Source organism: Sprattus sprattus (assembly GCF_963457725.1).
Source record: "Sprattus sprattus genome assembly, chromosome: 5".
NCBI classification, from domain to species: Eukaryota; Metazoa; Chordata; class Actinopteri; order Clupeiformes; family Clupeidae; genus Sprattus; species Sprattus sprattus.
The window spans coordinates 18,445,619-18,463,593 of NC_137924.1; the positions used below are offsets into that span (position 1 = coordinate 18,445,619).

Genomic DNA, 17,975 nt, shown 5'->3' on the forward strand with positions numbered 1-17,975 from the left:
GCAGAGAGTCAGAGAGAGGTGGTGGTTTTTGTTGTTGTTGTTGTTTATGTGGTTGTTGCTCTACTGTAGGTCTTTTTTTTGTTAAAACAGGATGCATGAGAACTGTGCGTTGAAAGAATATAAAGATGCATCATAAGGCTGTGGGAAGTCCTTGGGGCTTGAGAAGTGAAGACTTAATTTATTAATACCCACACATACAAAAAAAGGTACTTGATTAAGAAATGCAATGCATGTACTAGAATACACAAGGCACCATGACTGCACCACACAAGGAAACATACCATACAGATACTAATTCATGGGACCATGTTGGAGATTACAGTTCATTTTAATCCTATCAGAGGACTAAGCAATTTAATTTGCATGATAATGAATGATAATAATGTCCATTATGTGTAGTTATTATGAGAGCTCCACTGTGATCCTCTGGACTGCGTCTAAACATGCCTCCGGGGCTCACACAGAATAAGTAAATAAACTGAACAAAGTGCCTCTGTTGTGGGGATCAGATTGACAAGGTCAGTGCCAACTGGTCAGCCTGTCTGGTCAGCACTGTCTGGGCAGTAGTTTTGGTTAACACACTCCCCCTAAAGGTCATCATCTGGCATTGCAGGCAGAGGAGCTGTTTTTCCTTTGGCATGAGTGACTGTGAAAATCACTATCAATAGCTATCACTATAATACAATTATTCAAAATGACTGAAAACGTATCTGGTAGCAATTCAGTGTGATATCTGGTGAAGATAGAAAATTGCAATAAGAAATGTTTAACCTTGTCTTTGAAACTTCCCTCAGTGTCTTTAATCAGTGTCTTTTATCACACAGACCATATCTACAAGAATCTTTCAGCATTCTGTATTCTGAACCTTTACTGAGTGTCTGAGTGTCTGTCTGATGCATTCTGGACAGGTACCGCACAGACACATGGAGCCAGTTAATCTGCCTCGCTGTGGCGCTGGTGCCAGGCATGGGGCGGCCATGAAGCATTCATGTGTGTGTGCCCGTGATGATGTGCATTCTTTCACAAAAAAAGAGAAAAAATAATCATCTGCTAGTGTCACATCAGTCAGCGAGGAGGCTTTTGATGGGTGTGTGTGTGTGTGTGTGTGTGTGTGTGTGTGTGTGTGTGTGTTTGTGTGCAGCTGGGTCTCACCACGCTGGTGGAGGTGCCCCAGAAAATGCTAAGTGGGGCGCGGGCACAGGGGTGCCATCTGCGGCAGGCCACCCCGCTTCCCCTGGATTTTTCGCCGGCATTTTCCCGGGCGGGTGTGTGTGGTGTTTGTGTGTGTGTGGGCCAGGATGCCACAGAAGTGGTTGCCACGGCAGCGGCAGCGCGGAATGACAGTTTCACGTCGTCTCTAGGGAGATGGAGAAATGGTGTGTGTGTGTGTGTGTCACCCCCACTTACCTCTCCCCATGAACATCCACACACTCATACAAACACACACACACACACACACACACACACACACACAAACACACACACACACACACGCACAAACACACACACACACACACCAGCAGCACCCTCCTCCTTCACTTCATCACATACGTACACATATCCACGTCCTTCCCCTGCCAGTGAACCTGCTCTGTTCAACATCACCATGCTGAGAAGCTTTCCACGGTCACAGAAATAGCACACAGAATGACCAAATGATGCACATTAGCGCAGACAGTCCCGACCTTGTTTTCTCACACAAACGAGAGGAGCAGGGACGTGCCAGCAGCGCTCTCTCTGTACCAGCACACACTAGCTTCTCTTGATTAAAAATGCAAACAGCATGCGAGTGTAAATTCTGCTTTACAGCCAGGACCATATGCTCACGGCATTCCATTTGCCAAACACTGGCTAAAGGCACTAAAGGCAGTGTTTGTTTTTTGTGTGTGTCTTTTTTAGTGTTCTCCTCTAATGATCCCTCTCTTCTTCTCTTTCCACAGTCACAGAGAGGAAGGGCCACGCTCTGTCCGTCCTGAAGGAGTGCGAACTGGACATCTACGACGGGTACGTCTTCCCACGCAATCCGCGCAGCGCTAACCCAGACAGCCTTAGCTGAGTTCATGCCAAGGATCACTCTAGACTACAAACACATCATTAGGCTGAGAGACAGAGAGGCGGCCATCAGAGAGGGAGATGTTTGACCCCCCCTGAGCAGCAGTGAAGCAGAGCCGACTGCTGTGTTGTCAGATCTGATGCAGCCTTCGCTGCCAGCGTGCACATGTGTTTTACACTCTCCTACTTTTTGGATATTTTGGATATTTGGTGTGTGGTGGTGATATTGGTGTGGGAGAGGAGGTTGCCCAATAGCTGGAGTGGAAATTCTAATTAAAAGGCAGCCTTTATCATAGGCTGGGTGGTGTATATCTTCTGTCTATATACTGTATAACAGTGTTACGGGGCGAGCCTTAAAAAAATGAGCAATAATGCTTTGATTAGAGTGGTGTGCTTGCAGAGGTGAGATGAGGTGTGAGTGTGTGTGTTTGTGTGTGTGTGTGTGTATGTTCGGGGGGGTGAGTCGCACCTCTCTTCTGTGCTGAAACCCCCCTCTCACTCCTACGTGGCCACGGCAGGTGGCCCTTTAATTACCTATTTTGGAAGCAGTGATGGAGTGCCTGTGTCCAGTGGACTGCTGGCACTGGGACTTATTTTTTCCTCCTCTTTTTTTTCCCAGTCTCGCCACACCATTGTTACCGTGCGCCATAGCCCGAGTCACAATTAGCTCCAGCTTAAATGTCTTTGCCCTCCTGTATGCCAGCCATCACTTGACCCTGCCACATAGGCTATAGCCCAGGACAGGACTGCCCAAGCCAGGACTGCCCCTGCCTCTGGGTGCAATAAGAGAGAGAGCGAGAGAGAGAGCGAGAGAGAGAGAGAAAGAGAGAGAGAGAGAGAAAGTAAGAGGGGAGAGAGGGAGAGTGCGAGAGAGGGAGAGTGTGTGAGAGAGAGAGAGAGATGAGTGGGTCTGGCACTGCGGGTCTTTGATTAAAAGCACAGCGTGGTGGTTCTAATAGGAGACAAACAGGACAAGGGCAAACTGAAAGCCTGTGCCGGGGAGGGGAGTGGTGTTATATTTTCACGTAGGTGTGTGTGGGAGAGAGAGAGAGAGACAGAGAGTTGGGGGGCTGCTGGAAGGATTGAGAGCATCCCTATGTATTTCCAGATAATTATGTTGTCAGAGAAAAGCCATGGCGTTGCACATTTCCTCTGTACCTGAGCTGGACTGGTTGGGAGGGAGGTTCTGTGTGTGTGTGTGTGTGTGTGTGTGTGTGTGTATGTCTGTGTGTCCCCGCATGTGTGTGTGTATGGGTGTGTGCATGTCTGTATGTCTGTGTGGGTCCTCTGTGTGTGTGTGTGTGTGTGTGTGTGCATGTCTGTGTGTGTGTGTCTCCGCATGTGTGTGTGTATTGGTGTGTGCATGTCTGTATGTGTGTGTGGGTTGTGTGTGTGTGTGTGTGTATATGTGTGTGTATTGGCATTTGCATGTGTGTGTGTGTGTGTGTGTGTGTGTACGCGGTGGCTCTCCTGCCGGGACTCGGCAGCTCTGAGGGACAGATGGAGCAGGTGAGGAGGGGTGGAGGTGGGTGGAGGAGGTGGAGTGGGGCGGATTGACGATGTGGAGATTGAGCCGGTGATCCTGCTCTCACGCACTGATTACCTCCTCCTCCAGCTCCCCCACTTCCCCCCCCTCTTGCAGGATGATGATGGCGGGGAGGGGGGGAGCTTTTTTGTCTCATTTCAGGCCAAAAATAGAATAATGCACAGTACAAAATGAACAATGGATGCCATCCCCGTTCTCATCTTTGTCTAACCTTGGTATTTTCCTGGCTGATTTATGCATTAGAAGACAACTATTCGATGTGGGTGATTTGGACAGAACTAGTAGCAGTAAAAATAGACTGTCCTCAATGAGGCTCCCGTACCTTAAGTTCAAGTGACAAATAGGTCAGGCTAGGCTTTGGCATTCCTCTTTTAGACTGTGGTTATGGCACAGGTTTGTGTTTATGCTAAAGAGGCATTTGTACACAACTTAACAGAATATCTGAAAAGATCAACAAATGTGCTGAAGCTATGCCGCTGGCATTTCTTATTACTGCTGATGAATGTCGTAATTACGGTTTGTTGTAGAGACTCGCTCGCAAATTAAATATGATGAATACCAGAATCCCTGGAGTGTGCACACAGGGTTAAAAGCTGATCATGTGATTTTTAGTCTGAGACGATTGAAGTAGACAGTAATACCTCTCTTTTTAAAGATTTACGAACACTGTAGCTCGACATTTTCTGAAAATGTAATTTTCTGTTCACATAGCTGCAATCACTGGTTAAGTCGCTCAGAGGAGTCCTAAGCTACTTAACCCTTACAGAAAAAACCTATTTCTGTTGTTTGCAAAACAGGATAATCTTTAAGCAGAAAAGTCCATGTCCTTCACATGTCAAGCAATGGAAGAATTACATCAAATATCACTCTTACAAATATGCAGTCCTTGTAGAAACTGCAGTATATGATTTATTTGGAAGGTTGTGCCAAAACTATATTCTAATGTTTGTAGATGTCAGAATGCCTAAGCAGAGATTGTTTATTTTGAGCAGGGAAGATGTCAGTATCTAAACTGACATGTCAAGTTGCAATGTCAAAGACTTTTTGGATTATATTAAAAATAATAAAATATTTGGACATGCAAAATTGCACCCCAGCCTGCAAAGACTCCAAGGATCTACAGTATCCTATCAGCATTTAAGTATGTCTTAGAATGTTCTAGAATATAAGAGTCATAGAATGGTGATTTGATTGTTAAGGCCATGCTCTTGTCTGGCTAGAGAGTAATTGGATTGGCATGAGGAAGGAACCAGTTCTCAGTGTCAGTGTGTGTCACATGAAAAGAGGTTAGAGCTTTAAGAAGCTAACTTTTTCCTGGCTGCGTGTGCGCGCGCCTGTGTGTGTGTGTGTGTGAGTGTGTGTGTGTGTGTGTGGGACTCGCATGATTAAATAAAGTGATCGGCTTTGTTCTCCGACATCTTTTTTCCATTGTCTTCCTGTAGCTTCTCCCTGAAGAGAGATGTGTTAGAGAACTCGGCGCCACATGTCACAGCAGTGCCATGCATTCTGTTCTCTGTATCTCACAACACATCCTTTAATTAACCACTAAAGAATTAAGAACAAGTAGGTAATACTGATCACACTTTTTTTTCCTGATAGATCATTAATTACAACTGCATTTCTAACAGCTCGCTTTCTGGGAATGAAACCAGGCTATTTTAGTTACATTTCACTGCAATAAGGTTCGCTACCTAGTGTGTGTGTGTGTGTGTGTGTGTGTGTGTGTGTCTGTGTGTGTCTGTGTGTGTGTGTGTGTGTGTGTGTGGGTGCACGCGTGAATGACAGCTACATCTGCAGCGAGAAAAAGTGTGGAACAATATGAATGTTAAAGAGTTGGCACCGCTACTATGGTTGCAATTATTCTGGTCACACATTAATGTTAATGATCAGCACCTCAAATTGAAAGCCCTTCTTTAGACCGAGTTTTACTGCCTGGGCGCCAGCCTGCTGATAGATGGCAAACGAGGAGTAGTTTATTGCCCGGGCTCTTGTTAGTGGGATGTATTGCAGAGCGACAGAACATTAAGCAGTCCGGATGGGGACGATGGCCCATCAGCCGTCGGCAGGAACACAAGCGAGAGCGTGTTCAGGTCAAAGCCCAACACTGCCAGTCAATCCCTCATGTTCTCTCTATCCAAACTCGAGGCCCCATTGCTCTTACCCCCTGAAACTCAATAGCCCTCAGCTCCCAGCCAACCGCTAATATCCAAACCCCTGATATGTTTACATTACAAGTGGGTATATATCACCCATAAATGGATGGATGAAATTAAGTTAAGTGGATGAACTTAAAGATACACATTTGTTGGTCGGAAATTAATGCATCCTCAATGTGTTTGGAAGGTTCTTTGTTCTACCAATTTGCTAATTATTTTGAAATGTCAAAACCTCTCAATTAGTGTTTAGTAAATTGCAGGGCCAAGCTCTAGCTTTATCTGGTTTCGCACAAGCCATCCCTCTAGAGCAGAGACAGAAGCTCAGAGCAGATCTATTTGGGAAATGGTGAGGTATTGTTAAAAGGCATTTCTGAAATGACTGTAATCAGCTTTGGTGTGGAGTCTTCATTTATTAGTAATGTGCTTAAAGCAGATTAGTGGGCTCAGCCGTTTTTAATGATTTATTTCGCGGGGAGAGAGAGATCTGACAGATTTGCTTTATCCATGGAAATAAAAAAAAGTACATTTTCCAATTAGAATGCATGTTTGAATCTATGTCTGAGGCATCCGTGTCATAATCCACTGTTCCATACATCGAATGGGAATTATGATTTCAATTAGTTGAAATGGATTCACCTAATATGCACTCGAGGTATGGAATTGTAATTGCACCCTTTGATGTGCTTATCTTTCAGAATATTACTTTGTACAAGACATGAATTCTATTAGACGTTTGCATGTAATTAAAATATAATGTATGCAATGAAAGTTTAGTGTTTCTTTTTTAGTTTTTTAATTGTTTTATGATAATGTGCTATTGAGCTCTATGTTAAAGAACCGTTCAGTTTCTTTCTGAGCTGTATCGTTTAACATGGTAGATTATAGAGCTTTCTCTTTTAGGCCAGCCTGCATGTTGAGTGTGTGTGTTTTCCATGTCTCTCTCACACACTGTGTATGTGTGTGTGTGTGTGTGTGTGTGTGTGTGTGTGTGTGTGTGTGTGTGTGTGTGTGTGTGTGTGTGTGTGTGTGTGTGTGTGTGTGTGTGTGTACATGCCTGTGTGTGTAGTATTCCTGTGCCAGTAAGCCCCTGGCCTTGGCCCTGGGTGACGTGGCTGCTCTCTCTCCCCCAGAGTGGTGTGTGTTGGGGGGGATGGCACAGTGGCTGAAGTGGCCCACGGGTTGCTGCTGCGGGCCCAGATGGACGCTGGAAGGGACACAGACTCCATCTTCACGCCTGTCCAAGCAGCACTTCCTCTCGGCATAATACCAGCAGGTGAGGAGCAAGGGTGGTGGCTTGCACGCTCCCTGCAGCTGTTCCCAATCTTTCCCAATATTTGAAACACCTTTTTTCCTCTTCCTGCACATATTGGACATCCCCCTTTTATGTGTGTGTGTGTGTGTGTGTGTGTGTGTGTGTGTGTGTGTGTGTGTGTGTGTGTGTGTGTGTGTGTGTGTGTGTGTGTGTGTGTGTGTGTGTGTGTGTGATCTTGCATTTGTGAACTTACAATGCCAATGTCTTGTACTTACAATGTGCATTTTCGACATGAATGCAGGGAGGCGTTACAGTTGTCCGTCGCCCTGATGATGACTGAATAGGAACAATGGTTAGAGTTAATTAGCTCATTCAGACATCACAAGAGAATGTTGACCTGTTAAGAAAAGCATTCTGGGATATATTCACATCAACATTAGCGTGTCAGAAGGATTTGGACAGGCTACACGACTATTTGGACCTCTTTTCATGAAAACAAACAGGAGCCTCGTAGCGACAAACCAACCAGAATTATTATCATTATAAAGTTAATTCAATTGCAGTGATTGTTCTGTATGGGAGTACCAGCGTGCTCATCCGCAACACATCCGCATGAGCATTACTGTTGGTTCTCCACTCTCGGAAATAGAGAGCAGTTTGATATCAGAAGAGCAGCGGCGTGGCGTTTCTTTGGTAGAACGACACGGTGCATCGCTTGCAGCTCAGACAAGGCAGCGGCGGAGCTCTTGAGCTTCATTTACAGACTGATCATGAGTGACCCAGGCCCCGCAGCCAGCCGGAAAGGTGGGGGTGGAGGGGGAGGTGTGTGTGGCGGGATGGGAGCACAGGGCCTACTTTTTGGGCCAACAGTTTGACCTTGACTTGTCATTCGGCGGGGCTGGCTGCGGCAAAGCAAGAGCCGGAGCTGTTGCGCGGGAAGCCAGAGCCCGTGGAAGCCCTCCAACTCTGCACTCGCCGTAAATTGGTCGCGCCGAGGTCACTGTTTCTCTTCATTAGCACGCCGCGTCCCGCGGGAGTATTTGTAAACAGTTTCCTGTCACCGGCGCGGGAGAGATAGGCACCCGCCGGGGAATAGACGTACCTCACCGGGCCCAGGTCAGTCACGGAGAAGGGAGGGAGGGAAGGGAGGGAGAGAGGAGAGGGAGGGAGGGAGGGAGGGAGGGATGTGATCAAGCCCGGGTACGGCTCTTTGTCTGGGGGAGAATGGAGGCAGCTGGGGCCCTCAGAATAAAATACCACACCAGTGAACATAAATCCCATAAACGTGTTCTCTCATAAAAACGTACATCAAGCCGCAATTATTCGCTTTAATCAAAAGTCGCACAGTGCAGAACTGGGCTAACTGAGAGATTAAAACATATTTTTCATATGTATTTTTTTCTCGACCTGTTCTTTCAACGGCTTTTTTAAACTTTGCTTTCCAGCCTCTCTAATCACACCAGCACCATTTTAAATTGAAATTATTCCTACTGTCCTGTGGTCGACCATTCTCTGCAAAGATGCTTGCATTTAAAAAAGAAAATGCCACACGTTTCAGGAGAAGGATGCACAAGCTAAGTGTGTAGCGCCGACCAATTAAGGCCTTTTCTGCATGTCACAATGTATGCAGGCCGAGATGTATAGAGCATATAAATCATGGGTTTCTAATTAATTTGCTGGGTCTTAAGGGTTTCTGGGGGACTGTTAATTTCTTTGATATTCCAGGCAAAGAACCAAAAATGTTGGTGTAGTTTTCATGAGACTCTCAGACATGCTTGACTAGCGAGTCATTGCATCACATTCATCTGCCTGGATGGGGGAGACATTAACAGCCTTATGAATATTCATGCTGTCTGCTTAATTAAGTTAATTGTTCTGCAGAAGTGCTTGCACTTCCAAGGACATTTTTTCCTCAACACCCCCCGCCTCAACCCCCCCCCCTACCCCCACTCCCTCCCCAACCACCCCCCACCACCACCACCACCACCGCCTTCTCCCCCCTCTCTCTTTCCCCACACAAATATCTGCATGTTTGCTACCTTCATCAGTCACACCGACCAGAAATGGATAATGCAAATGCATGGCTACCCTGACGTTGTTGGCACAGGCTGCCGCACTGTGCCTTCTGGGGTAGGGAAATGAATGAGGTGAAATATGGAAGTACCTCTCCTGTTCCTACAAAACAATGGCAACTCAAAACAATAGATGTGGCACGGGCATAGATGAAAGCGATTACATTAGTGCCTAACGGCAAGGAGTGGAGGTTGATTGGTGTTTGTTACATCTCAGGTGGGCTTAACAAATACAGCCATGTTAGAACATAGCCGAACAGAGTGTTGAAATGGCTGATGTCAGATTTTACTGATTACGTGTTTTCTCAAATGAAATGCAATTGATGTACCACTGGATGTGTTAATGTTACATATATGTTAATCTATGATGTTAAAGCACCAACCAGCTGTACATGTAAATTCCTTAATTTCCCACTCCTGTGTTTTTTCCTGAAGTATTTTCTTCACCAGCATTAGGGACCTGGCAGCTTGAGACCTGTGTAGCTTGTGTGCTAGACCATCATGTCACACCTGTCATTTTGAATATACTGTATATATGTACTACATATTAGAATAAAGGTATCTAGTGAATATGAGAGCAGAATTCTGTAGGAAATGAGAGTGTAAAAGTATCTAGTAGATGCGAGTGGAGATGGAGTGGAGGCAGATAGTGTGTTGGCCTGGAAACGGAGCTGTGAGTTGAGCCCAGAGCTGTGCCCTCCCGCCGGCTCCTGGTGAAATCACTGTGGCCATATGGGATCTCCCAGAGAGGGCAGGAAGTTTGAGGGATCTGTGCAGTGCTGGGGGGCCAGGGTGGAGGGGGGCGGTTTGGTGGTGGTGGTGGTGTGTGTGTGTGTGTGTATGTGTGTGTGTGTGTGTGTGTGTGTGTGTGTGTGTGTGTGTGTGTGTGTGTGTGTGTGTGTGTGTGTGTGTTTGGGAGGAGGTCGGGGGGCTTCCAGCACTAGTGTCATGGGAAGTCAGGCCGAGCCCCCTTTACCTGTGGCCAAGCTGTCAGCTCCGCAAAAGCCCACCACCCACACACACACACACACGGACACACACACACACACAGGGAAAGTGAAACACACACACACACATCCGGTTTCTCCACCCCACCGTCCGAGGGGGGCTGCCACATGTCGGAGAAGGAACGACTCAATCCATCACCCCTGTCCTGTACTCATTTACAGACATTTGTTTTCATACCCAGTTAATCTGAGCAAACAAAATGGCCGAGATAGCAGCATGAAAGGAAATGCCTACTCACCCGACAAGGACAACCTGCTCTCTCTCTACCTCCCTCTCTCTTTCTCTCCCTCCCTCTCTCTTTCTCTCTCTCACTCTCTCCGTTTCTCTCGGCTGTTTGTCCCTGCCAGTAATCAGTACAAACACAGACACCTGTTCTTTCCTCGCCACTGCCAACAAGGTAGACCAGCTTAATTGGCACAAGACCGTAATAAGTGAAATTAATGCCCTTTAACAAAGTGCTGCCTCCTTTTAATCATTAACTCCATCTCTCTTTGTACCCCACACTCGTTGATTACACTCGTCACTTTGAAAAGAAAATATGTGTATGGAGAAGACCTGACCTGTGGTGATGGCGGTGGTGGTGGGTCTGGGGGCAGCAGATACAGCAGAGGCCTGTGTGAAGTGAACACACACACACACACACACACAAACCAGGTTAAGGGGAGGCACAGTCTCTGCTGACAGGAGTTAAGGGGAGAGTGGGTTTGAGTCATTGTGAGTCTAGAAGTGTGAGTACATCTACGAGAGGTGTGCGCTGTAATGCATCAACAGGAAATCTGCAGAGCTCACACCTACATATACACAAAAACAGAGAGTGACACACACACAGCCACACACACCCTGAGTGTTAATGTGTATGTGTGTGAGAGTGTGTGTCTTCAGTATCCATTGTGCTGTTCATATTTCTTATGTTTTGTGTGTTTATGTAACCAAGTCATGCAGTCGTGCGTTAGTATAGATAATTAATCTGAAATGAGTAACAGGCCTTTGGCCTCTCCGCAGGCTCTACTGACATTGTGGCCTGTTCTGTCCATGGAATCAGACGTCCGGTCACAGCGGCCCTCCACATCATCATGGGTAAGAACACACAACTCTGACACGCTACAGTAATAGCTCCTCTGCTTCATGACATGGAGGCCTGGAGGTAGAGGGATTTAATAGAGCAAAAATATACACTTTATTAATATGTAAATGCAATTCATATTTACTCTTCAATTCCACTGAGTTATGTGTGCAGGGGCAATGCTATCGGTTTCTGTCTTGGAAGAGGGTCTCTCGCTCTCTCTCGCCACTATGGCAGCGTGTGCAGTTTGTGCAATCTGCTGCTTAATTAATTGTGTGTGTGTGTGTGTGTGTGTGTGTGTGTGTGTGTGTGTGTGTGACAGATATACTGTAGAGATGAGTGTGTTTGAATGAGTAGATGTGTGTAAGTGTGTGTTTGTGTGTGTGTGTGTGTGTGTGTGTGTGTGTGTACACAGAATAAAAGTACAGTGAAAGGATTGTGTGTGTGTTAGTGTGTGGGGGGTGTGTGTGTCTGTCGGTTCTCTTTTTGTCTCCCGACTGCGAGATCTGGTTAACAGGTCCCCTGGAACCAGGAAACAATCCCTGGAGAGGTGGGAGGGGAAAACCGCTGCTGTCAATCAGTCATCTCTGGGCTCTTGTAAAGACCGGAGCTTTCTCATACCACTCACTTCCCCACTGCAGTGGCAGTCTACCTCCCCTCCCCACCCCCCTATTCTCTGGCCCATCAGTTTTTTGGCTTAGTTGTCCATTTATTTTTCAGGGAAGAACATCGTGTTGTGTCGTCTGCGAGGCGTTCTGAAGTGCACACTGATACGTCTGGTCCATTGTGTTGACTAAAACAAGCTCCTCTGGGCTTAGCATGACAGACAAGCGGATTTGCCTTGTGTCAGGGGATTACATGCAACAGATAGACTCGCTCGCACTATCTTTAAAAAAAAAAAAAGCATACATGCAAGCACAATTGCAGCCTTAGCTTAGTGTACTTAACTTTGTCAAATAATGAGACGAGAGACAAGAAAACATATAATAAATATATATATATATATTTTTACTCTATGTTGGAGTTGAAACATGTTCACATAAAAAGCCATTATTACAATTTGACTAGAATTGTCTAGCTTTCCCCTAAAGGAAACTAATGTGATATTCCTGCTTTTTGATTATGCTAAAGCAGTGGTGTTTTCCAAAATGGAACAAAGCTTTGAGAGCAGGAATGGTGTGGGGGTGACGGGGTGGGGTTGATTGGGTGGTGTTCCCTTGCATGGAGGGGAGAAGTCCTTTTGGAAGACGTCATGCTCTTCAGTCGATCCAAATGATTAACTCGATGCTGACCCCTTCACACCAGAGAATCTTGCTCATCATTAAGACTTCAGTCTTAAGATGGGGGCCATATGGTGTTGTAATTCATAGGCCTTTGACTAAGGAAGGCGTGAGGTTTTTTTCTTTTCTTTTTTTTTCAGGGAATGGGACCAGGGCCAGTTTTGTGAACACTAACTGGGACTGGCAAATTGGTAAGCACCTCCGTCTGTTAGGAGAACGGCCGAGTCTCTCGGAGTGGCCAGGCTCCACAGCATCTCTGAGCTGTGATTAATTAGTCTACCGCAGAATAGCAGCGTCTGGTGTGAGTTTGCTGAGCTAAGTCACGATGCACGTCCACATCTGCCAAAGCAGAGAACCTGACTGACAGCGCTTTCTCCTACTACCTGACAACTCAGCCAAGCGCACTCGCTGAAAGCCCCCGTTTGTGGAAGCAAAACAATTATAATACAAAGACGCCAAAAAACAACCATGTCCTATCTTAAAATGTCTGGCCTCTATTTGCCTCGAAGGCAAAAAGAAGCGAAAACAAAACAAACCGCCATAAAAAAAACACATATTAGTGGCTCCTAGGACACCTGACACGAATGAGGGCGCAGAGCTCATTTGACTGGGCCAATGGAAGCCCTCTTCATTTCTAATTAAGCAATATTTACGCATGTGAATAAGGCCAACTGGCGGGATTTTTCACGAGGCTGATGAATAATGCATGAGGCTGCGTGGAGCTGCTGCGCAGGGCCAGACAAGAAGGAGGTCAGGAATGTGCAAAGGGATGATGGGAATGGACCTGTCCGATGGGTCCACCAGATCTGTGGCAGTGGCATGCTTGTGCAGCACTCCTGTGTTCTCTCTGTAACGTGGTGAATGAAATCTGTATCAGTGCGTGGGACACGACTTCAGTGGAGTAGGTACTTAACACCTGATGACAGAATGTTCTTGGGATACACAGACAGATTGTTTATGAGGTCCCAAACTAAGACTGTGACCCACGATTTGTGCTGGGGGGTGGGTGGGTCTGGATTGGTTTGATGTTATCTTCAAATCCACAAGTGTAGTACACCCCCCTGGTAATGCAGCAACCGATCATTATGTAGACACTAAATGTCAGGCTCTATAGGAGGCTTCAGTGTCAGTTAAGGTACTGTTCCTTTGGTGGGCGTTATGGTTTTGCTTCCATAAAATAATCACCTCTTCAACTTATTATTTTCTAAAACTCATCTATTCTGTTGACTGATGTTTATTTTCTTTCATGTAAAGCAGCCTACAGAGGTTCAGAAAGATCTTCACTTCTTGACTTGGCACATATTAACACAAGGACTGCCTTCCCAGTGTGAGGCCTGGCTTATTGATGACTGTTTGTGTTGTTGTCTTTCCTGGGTATGTTTGTGTGTGTGTGTGTGTGTGTGTGTGTGTGTGTGTGTGTGTGTGTGCGCTCGTGTGTGCGCTCGTGTGTGTGTGTGTGTGTGTGTGTGTGTGTGCAGGACACCGGCAGCCTGTGGACGCATGCAGCTTCAGCTCACTGGGCCGGCTGCTGCGCTTTGGCTTCTCCGCCATGTTTGGCTTCGGCGGCCGCACACTGGCGTACGCTGAGAGACATCGCTGGATGCCCCCCAGTCAGCGGCGGGAGATGGCTCTGATCAAATCGCTGGCGAATCTCAAGTAAGTTGCGGATTCTGACCCCAACTTCACCTCTCTGTGTCTCTCTGTGTTTCTCTTCCCACCTCTGTCGCTCTTTCTCTCTCTGAAGCTCTCTCTCTTGTTGGAGAGTGTGGCCGAGGCCTCCAGAGAAAGGTATCAAAGCCGAGCCAAAATCGATCCATCTATCCCTCCATCCATCTATTCGTGCATCCATCCATCCTCACCCTTGTCTGTCCTTTTGCTGTGTGCAGGCCTGAAGACTGTGAGCTGTCCTTCCTACCCCTGAAGCCTGGCACTGATGGAGCTCAGGAACAAACAAAGTAGGTGGTGTGACGGGCAGCTTTCTGGCCTTAGCCTCATTTCCTTGCTTGCCTCTCGGCTGAGCTTCGCTAGTAATTGCCTCTGTGCAATTTTAAACAAGCTCCCCCCTGCTTAATTGGCAGCTGGAAAAGAATCAAAACGCTTAAGCGCTGAAGGTCACCCAACTAAAGGTAACGGTGGGGGAAACTGTCTCTCTGTCTGGCTGTCTACAGCAGATTACCAATTATGTGGGGTTATATCATCACCTGAGTTGTTTGTGTGTCTTTCCACAGAACAAGGTCCAAGAAAGATGTCAGAGATTCTGGTAAGAATGGATGATGACTATGGTTTATCTGTGACAGAAAATGATATGATTTGTTTCATAATAACCTCCTTTCTGAATCTCTCTCTCTCTTCCTTATCTATCTATCTATCTATCATATTTCTCTGCTGTCTAAGAAGGGGGGTCGTGGCAGACCACCCAGGGCCTGTTCCTGAACATCAGCATCATGGCCATCCCCTGTCTGTGCTCCATGGCACCGAGAGGCCTGGCTCCCAACACCAGGTCAGTGGGGCGATTTATTTCTGGATGTTACCTACCGCCAAAGCGGCATGACCCTGCGTGCAAGGCACTGAAGGAGCGCCTGACTTACAGAGTAGTGGTGATTCCTGTCATGGTGTGACAGCAAAAGCCTTAAGACTAGGTCAGTGGGTCTTTAATACATAACACTAGACTACCCAAGCCCTTAAATCCAGTGTCCTGGCACGCCCTGGCCTTTGGGTGGTACGGGTAAGGCAGGGCTGGGTGGGGCGGGGTAAAGGGGTTGGTGCCACGTAAAACTCTGAAGGAGGTAATCCCAGGGACTGGAATCAGTGGCTGGATCAGACCACTGAGGTCAAAGGCATCTAGATGGACTAATCAGCACATAATTACTCTGATTAAACGGAGTGACTTAGGAGCGGAGCATCTGTCCACGGGCCTTTTGGGACGTCTCAGTCCCCCATCCCCCATGCTCCCCTCTCTCTCATGCTAGGTGCAACAAAGACACAAAGCAACAGGGTTCCTTCTGTGGTCACTTCAGAGGACCACTTCAGGTTAGTCAGACTCAGAGAGTACGGACCTCACCATACAGATGAGAGCGCAACTGCTTCTGTGCTTCCAACACAGTGGAACAATGGAAATGTGAATGCCACACTTTTGTGTTAAGATGAAAAGCTTGTGTGCAGTGTACATTTTGGGGGCATCTTTATTAAAGCAAACACACTAGTTACTATGAGTTGCTTGGTCTGAAATATATATACACACAACCACACACACACTATATCAGTATTGCAGTCTACAGTTTATTTGATATATGTCTGGTTTACAGGCTGAACAATGGCAGCATGGCCTTGATAATGGCTGGGAACACCTCCAGATCAGATTTCGTCAAACACCTGAAGAGATACAACAGTGTAAACAATCAGGTGAGGTCATCCTTTCCAAGCAATGGACTACCCAGCCCAGCAATGGGTGCTAGCCCCCCACTGATCCCCCACAGGAAATCCAGCCGACGCTAATGGAGTTAGCAACCTCCTCAGCTTAAGCAGAATTAGCATACTGTCAAGTCAAATTAGTCCACGATTGTCAGATTCCCGTAAAACACTTTTCAGGCTAATACAGATTAGCCTATTTCAGAGCCTGCCTATCTCTCTCTTCTTTTTTCACTCCCCAGCAATCCAATTTAAGGGTGTTTGTTAACCTACATTCTATATTTACACGTCGTGTGGGACGATGTGCAGGCTGATTGGGAAGAAGGTGGCGTGAGTGAGATGCGTGCGTGTGGGTGTGGGCTGAAGGCAACGCCAGAAAGTGAAGACAAATAAGAACCAGAGATGACTTCATCAAGGTTCATCGGTCTGTGCGCGCTAACTATTTTCCTTCTTAGAATTATGCAGGAACAGGAAGGATCTCACCCGTATTGGAAAAAAACTAGGCTACTTCAGTCAGGTCCTGTTTTCCTTATTTGTGTTGATGTTGGAAGGATATGTTTGAGGGGGAAAACAAGGAATTCAAATAAAGACCCTCTCACATCCTGGAAAGGCTGTTAATAATGGATAAAGGCTTAATTTAACAAACATAAACAAACAAGGCTGAATGGGAAAGATATGTTTGATGTGCTTTGACTCCATGAGCCATGAACCCTCTCCTTGCTTCAAAAATATTTTTTTGCACCGAATGGATGGGCAACTAGCCCGCAGGTCTGGCTAATGACCAAGTTCACCCCAGGTCACGGTAAGGGATAGCTGGTGTCCACATTTATAGACCGCTGTCTCGCTGTTCGCCAGTGCCCCCTTGTGGACACAAAATGATCTACACATGTATTTCAAAGGTTACTATTTTAATTAGCAAGAAATTATTTTGTGCAAAAAAAATAAATGTTTTGAATATGTAACATTTATTAACTACTATTATTTTAGCGAACAGGTTTACATGAGGACCACCTATTTGGTTGTACCATTGAATGTTTTGGAACATTAAGATTTACTAACATTTACGTTTATCCCAAATAAATTACACAATAGGAAAGGTTTACTTTTTGTCAGGAGGAACATTTCCTAGGTTTTTCACAGCACTGATTTTCTACTCCTTCATGGACTCCCACTATTGCACTTTGAAGACCTATGCTGCCAGGACCTAACCCAACCTTTTCTTGTTTCTACAGTTCAGCTTCTCGTTTGTGGAAACACACACCGTCAAGGCGGTGAAGCTCCGTCCAAGAACTCAGGGCTGCTGGGCTGATGAGGTGTCAGAGGACAATGAGGAGTCTGATTCCAAGAGCGCCCCCATAATCTCCTCCGATGGCTCATACCCCTGGAATATAGACGGAGATCTGCTCGAAGTCCCTTCTGAACTTTACATCAGGTACTGTGTTCCCCCTTCTCGTTCTTCCTCTTGACTGTTCGAACGGAACTGCCACGGTGAATGAGGCCAGCATAGGAAATGCCTTGACTTCCTGACAGTCATTCCACCCATAACTCATCATGAATTCTAACTTATGGCAGTTTTTACGCAACATTTTTACAGCTGTGTTAAATATATTCAGCTTATGTTACAATGCTAGTAAGGGGCCAGGTTCTGTTACTGTTTGTTTGAATGAAAACCAGGGGCTGAGGGAAGTGTGTTGATTCAGCTCTCTGTGTGTTTCTCGCAGAGTCCACCCTGAGCTTTTAACACTGTTTGGAGAAAACCTGGAGGAAGCGGAGGAGTCTCCAGTAAAGTGCAGCTGCATTTGAAATATGCACACACACACACACACACACCCACAGGCGCACACACACACGGACACAGGCACAGGCACACACACCCACACATACTGTACATACACAGAGACATATACACACACATGCTTACACAGGCACATGTAGGTAGACAGACATACAGACACACAGTACACACATGACTGGATGATTGTAAGGATTAAAATCCAAACACAGGACAGTGTCATATTTTTTTAAATAGACAAAATTTATATAAAACCTAAACACACAATGCATTCCAGTGCATGATAACTTACCAAAGTACAACCAAATATCAACATCTGATGTTTTTTTTTTTACATATGTATTTT

At 46.1% G+C, this 17,975-nt stretch overlaps 1 protein-coding gene across 1 annotated transcript in view; it reads left to right on the forward strand.

Annotated features, from left to right (window-relative positions):
* The window catches only part of cerkl (CERK like autophagy regulator), a gene marked incomplete at both ends in the record, with an annotated part of 41,504 nt that extends 23,864 nt beyond the window's left edge, over nt 1-17,640 (forward strand). Inside the window, 10 exons of the mRNA XM_080839483.1 lie at nt 1,941-2,004; nt 6,885-7,027; nt 11,089-11,163; nt 13,908-14,085; nt 14,316-14,384; nt 14,658-14,689; nt 14,824-14,929; nt 15,735-15,831; nt 17,070-17,269; nt 17,559-17,640. Of these exons, the coding sequence (XP_080695609.1) occupies nt 1,941-2,004; nt 6,885-7,027; nt 11,089-11,163; nt 13,908-14,085; nt 14,316-14,384; nt 14,658-14,689; nt 14,824-14,929; nt 15,735-15,831; nt 17,070-17,269; nt 17,559-17,640 (1,046 nt within the window). The remainder of the gene's footprint in view (nt 1-1,940; nt 2,005-6,884; nt 7,028-11,088; nt 11,164-13,907; nt 14,086-14,315; nt 14,385-14,657; nt 14,690-14,823; nt 14,930-15,734; nt 15,832-17,069; nt 17,270-17,558) is intronic.
* Between the last annotated feature and the right edge of the window lie 335 nt (nt 17,641-17,975).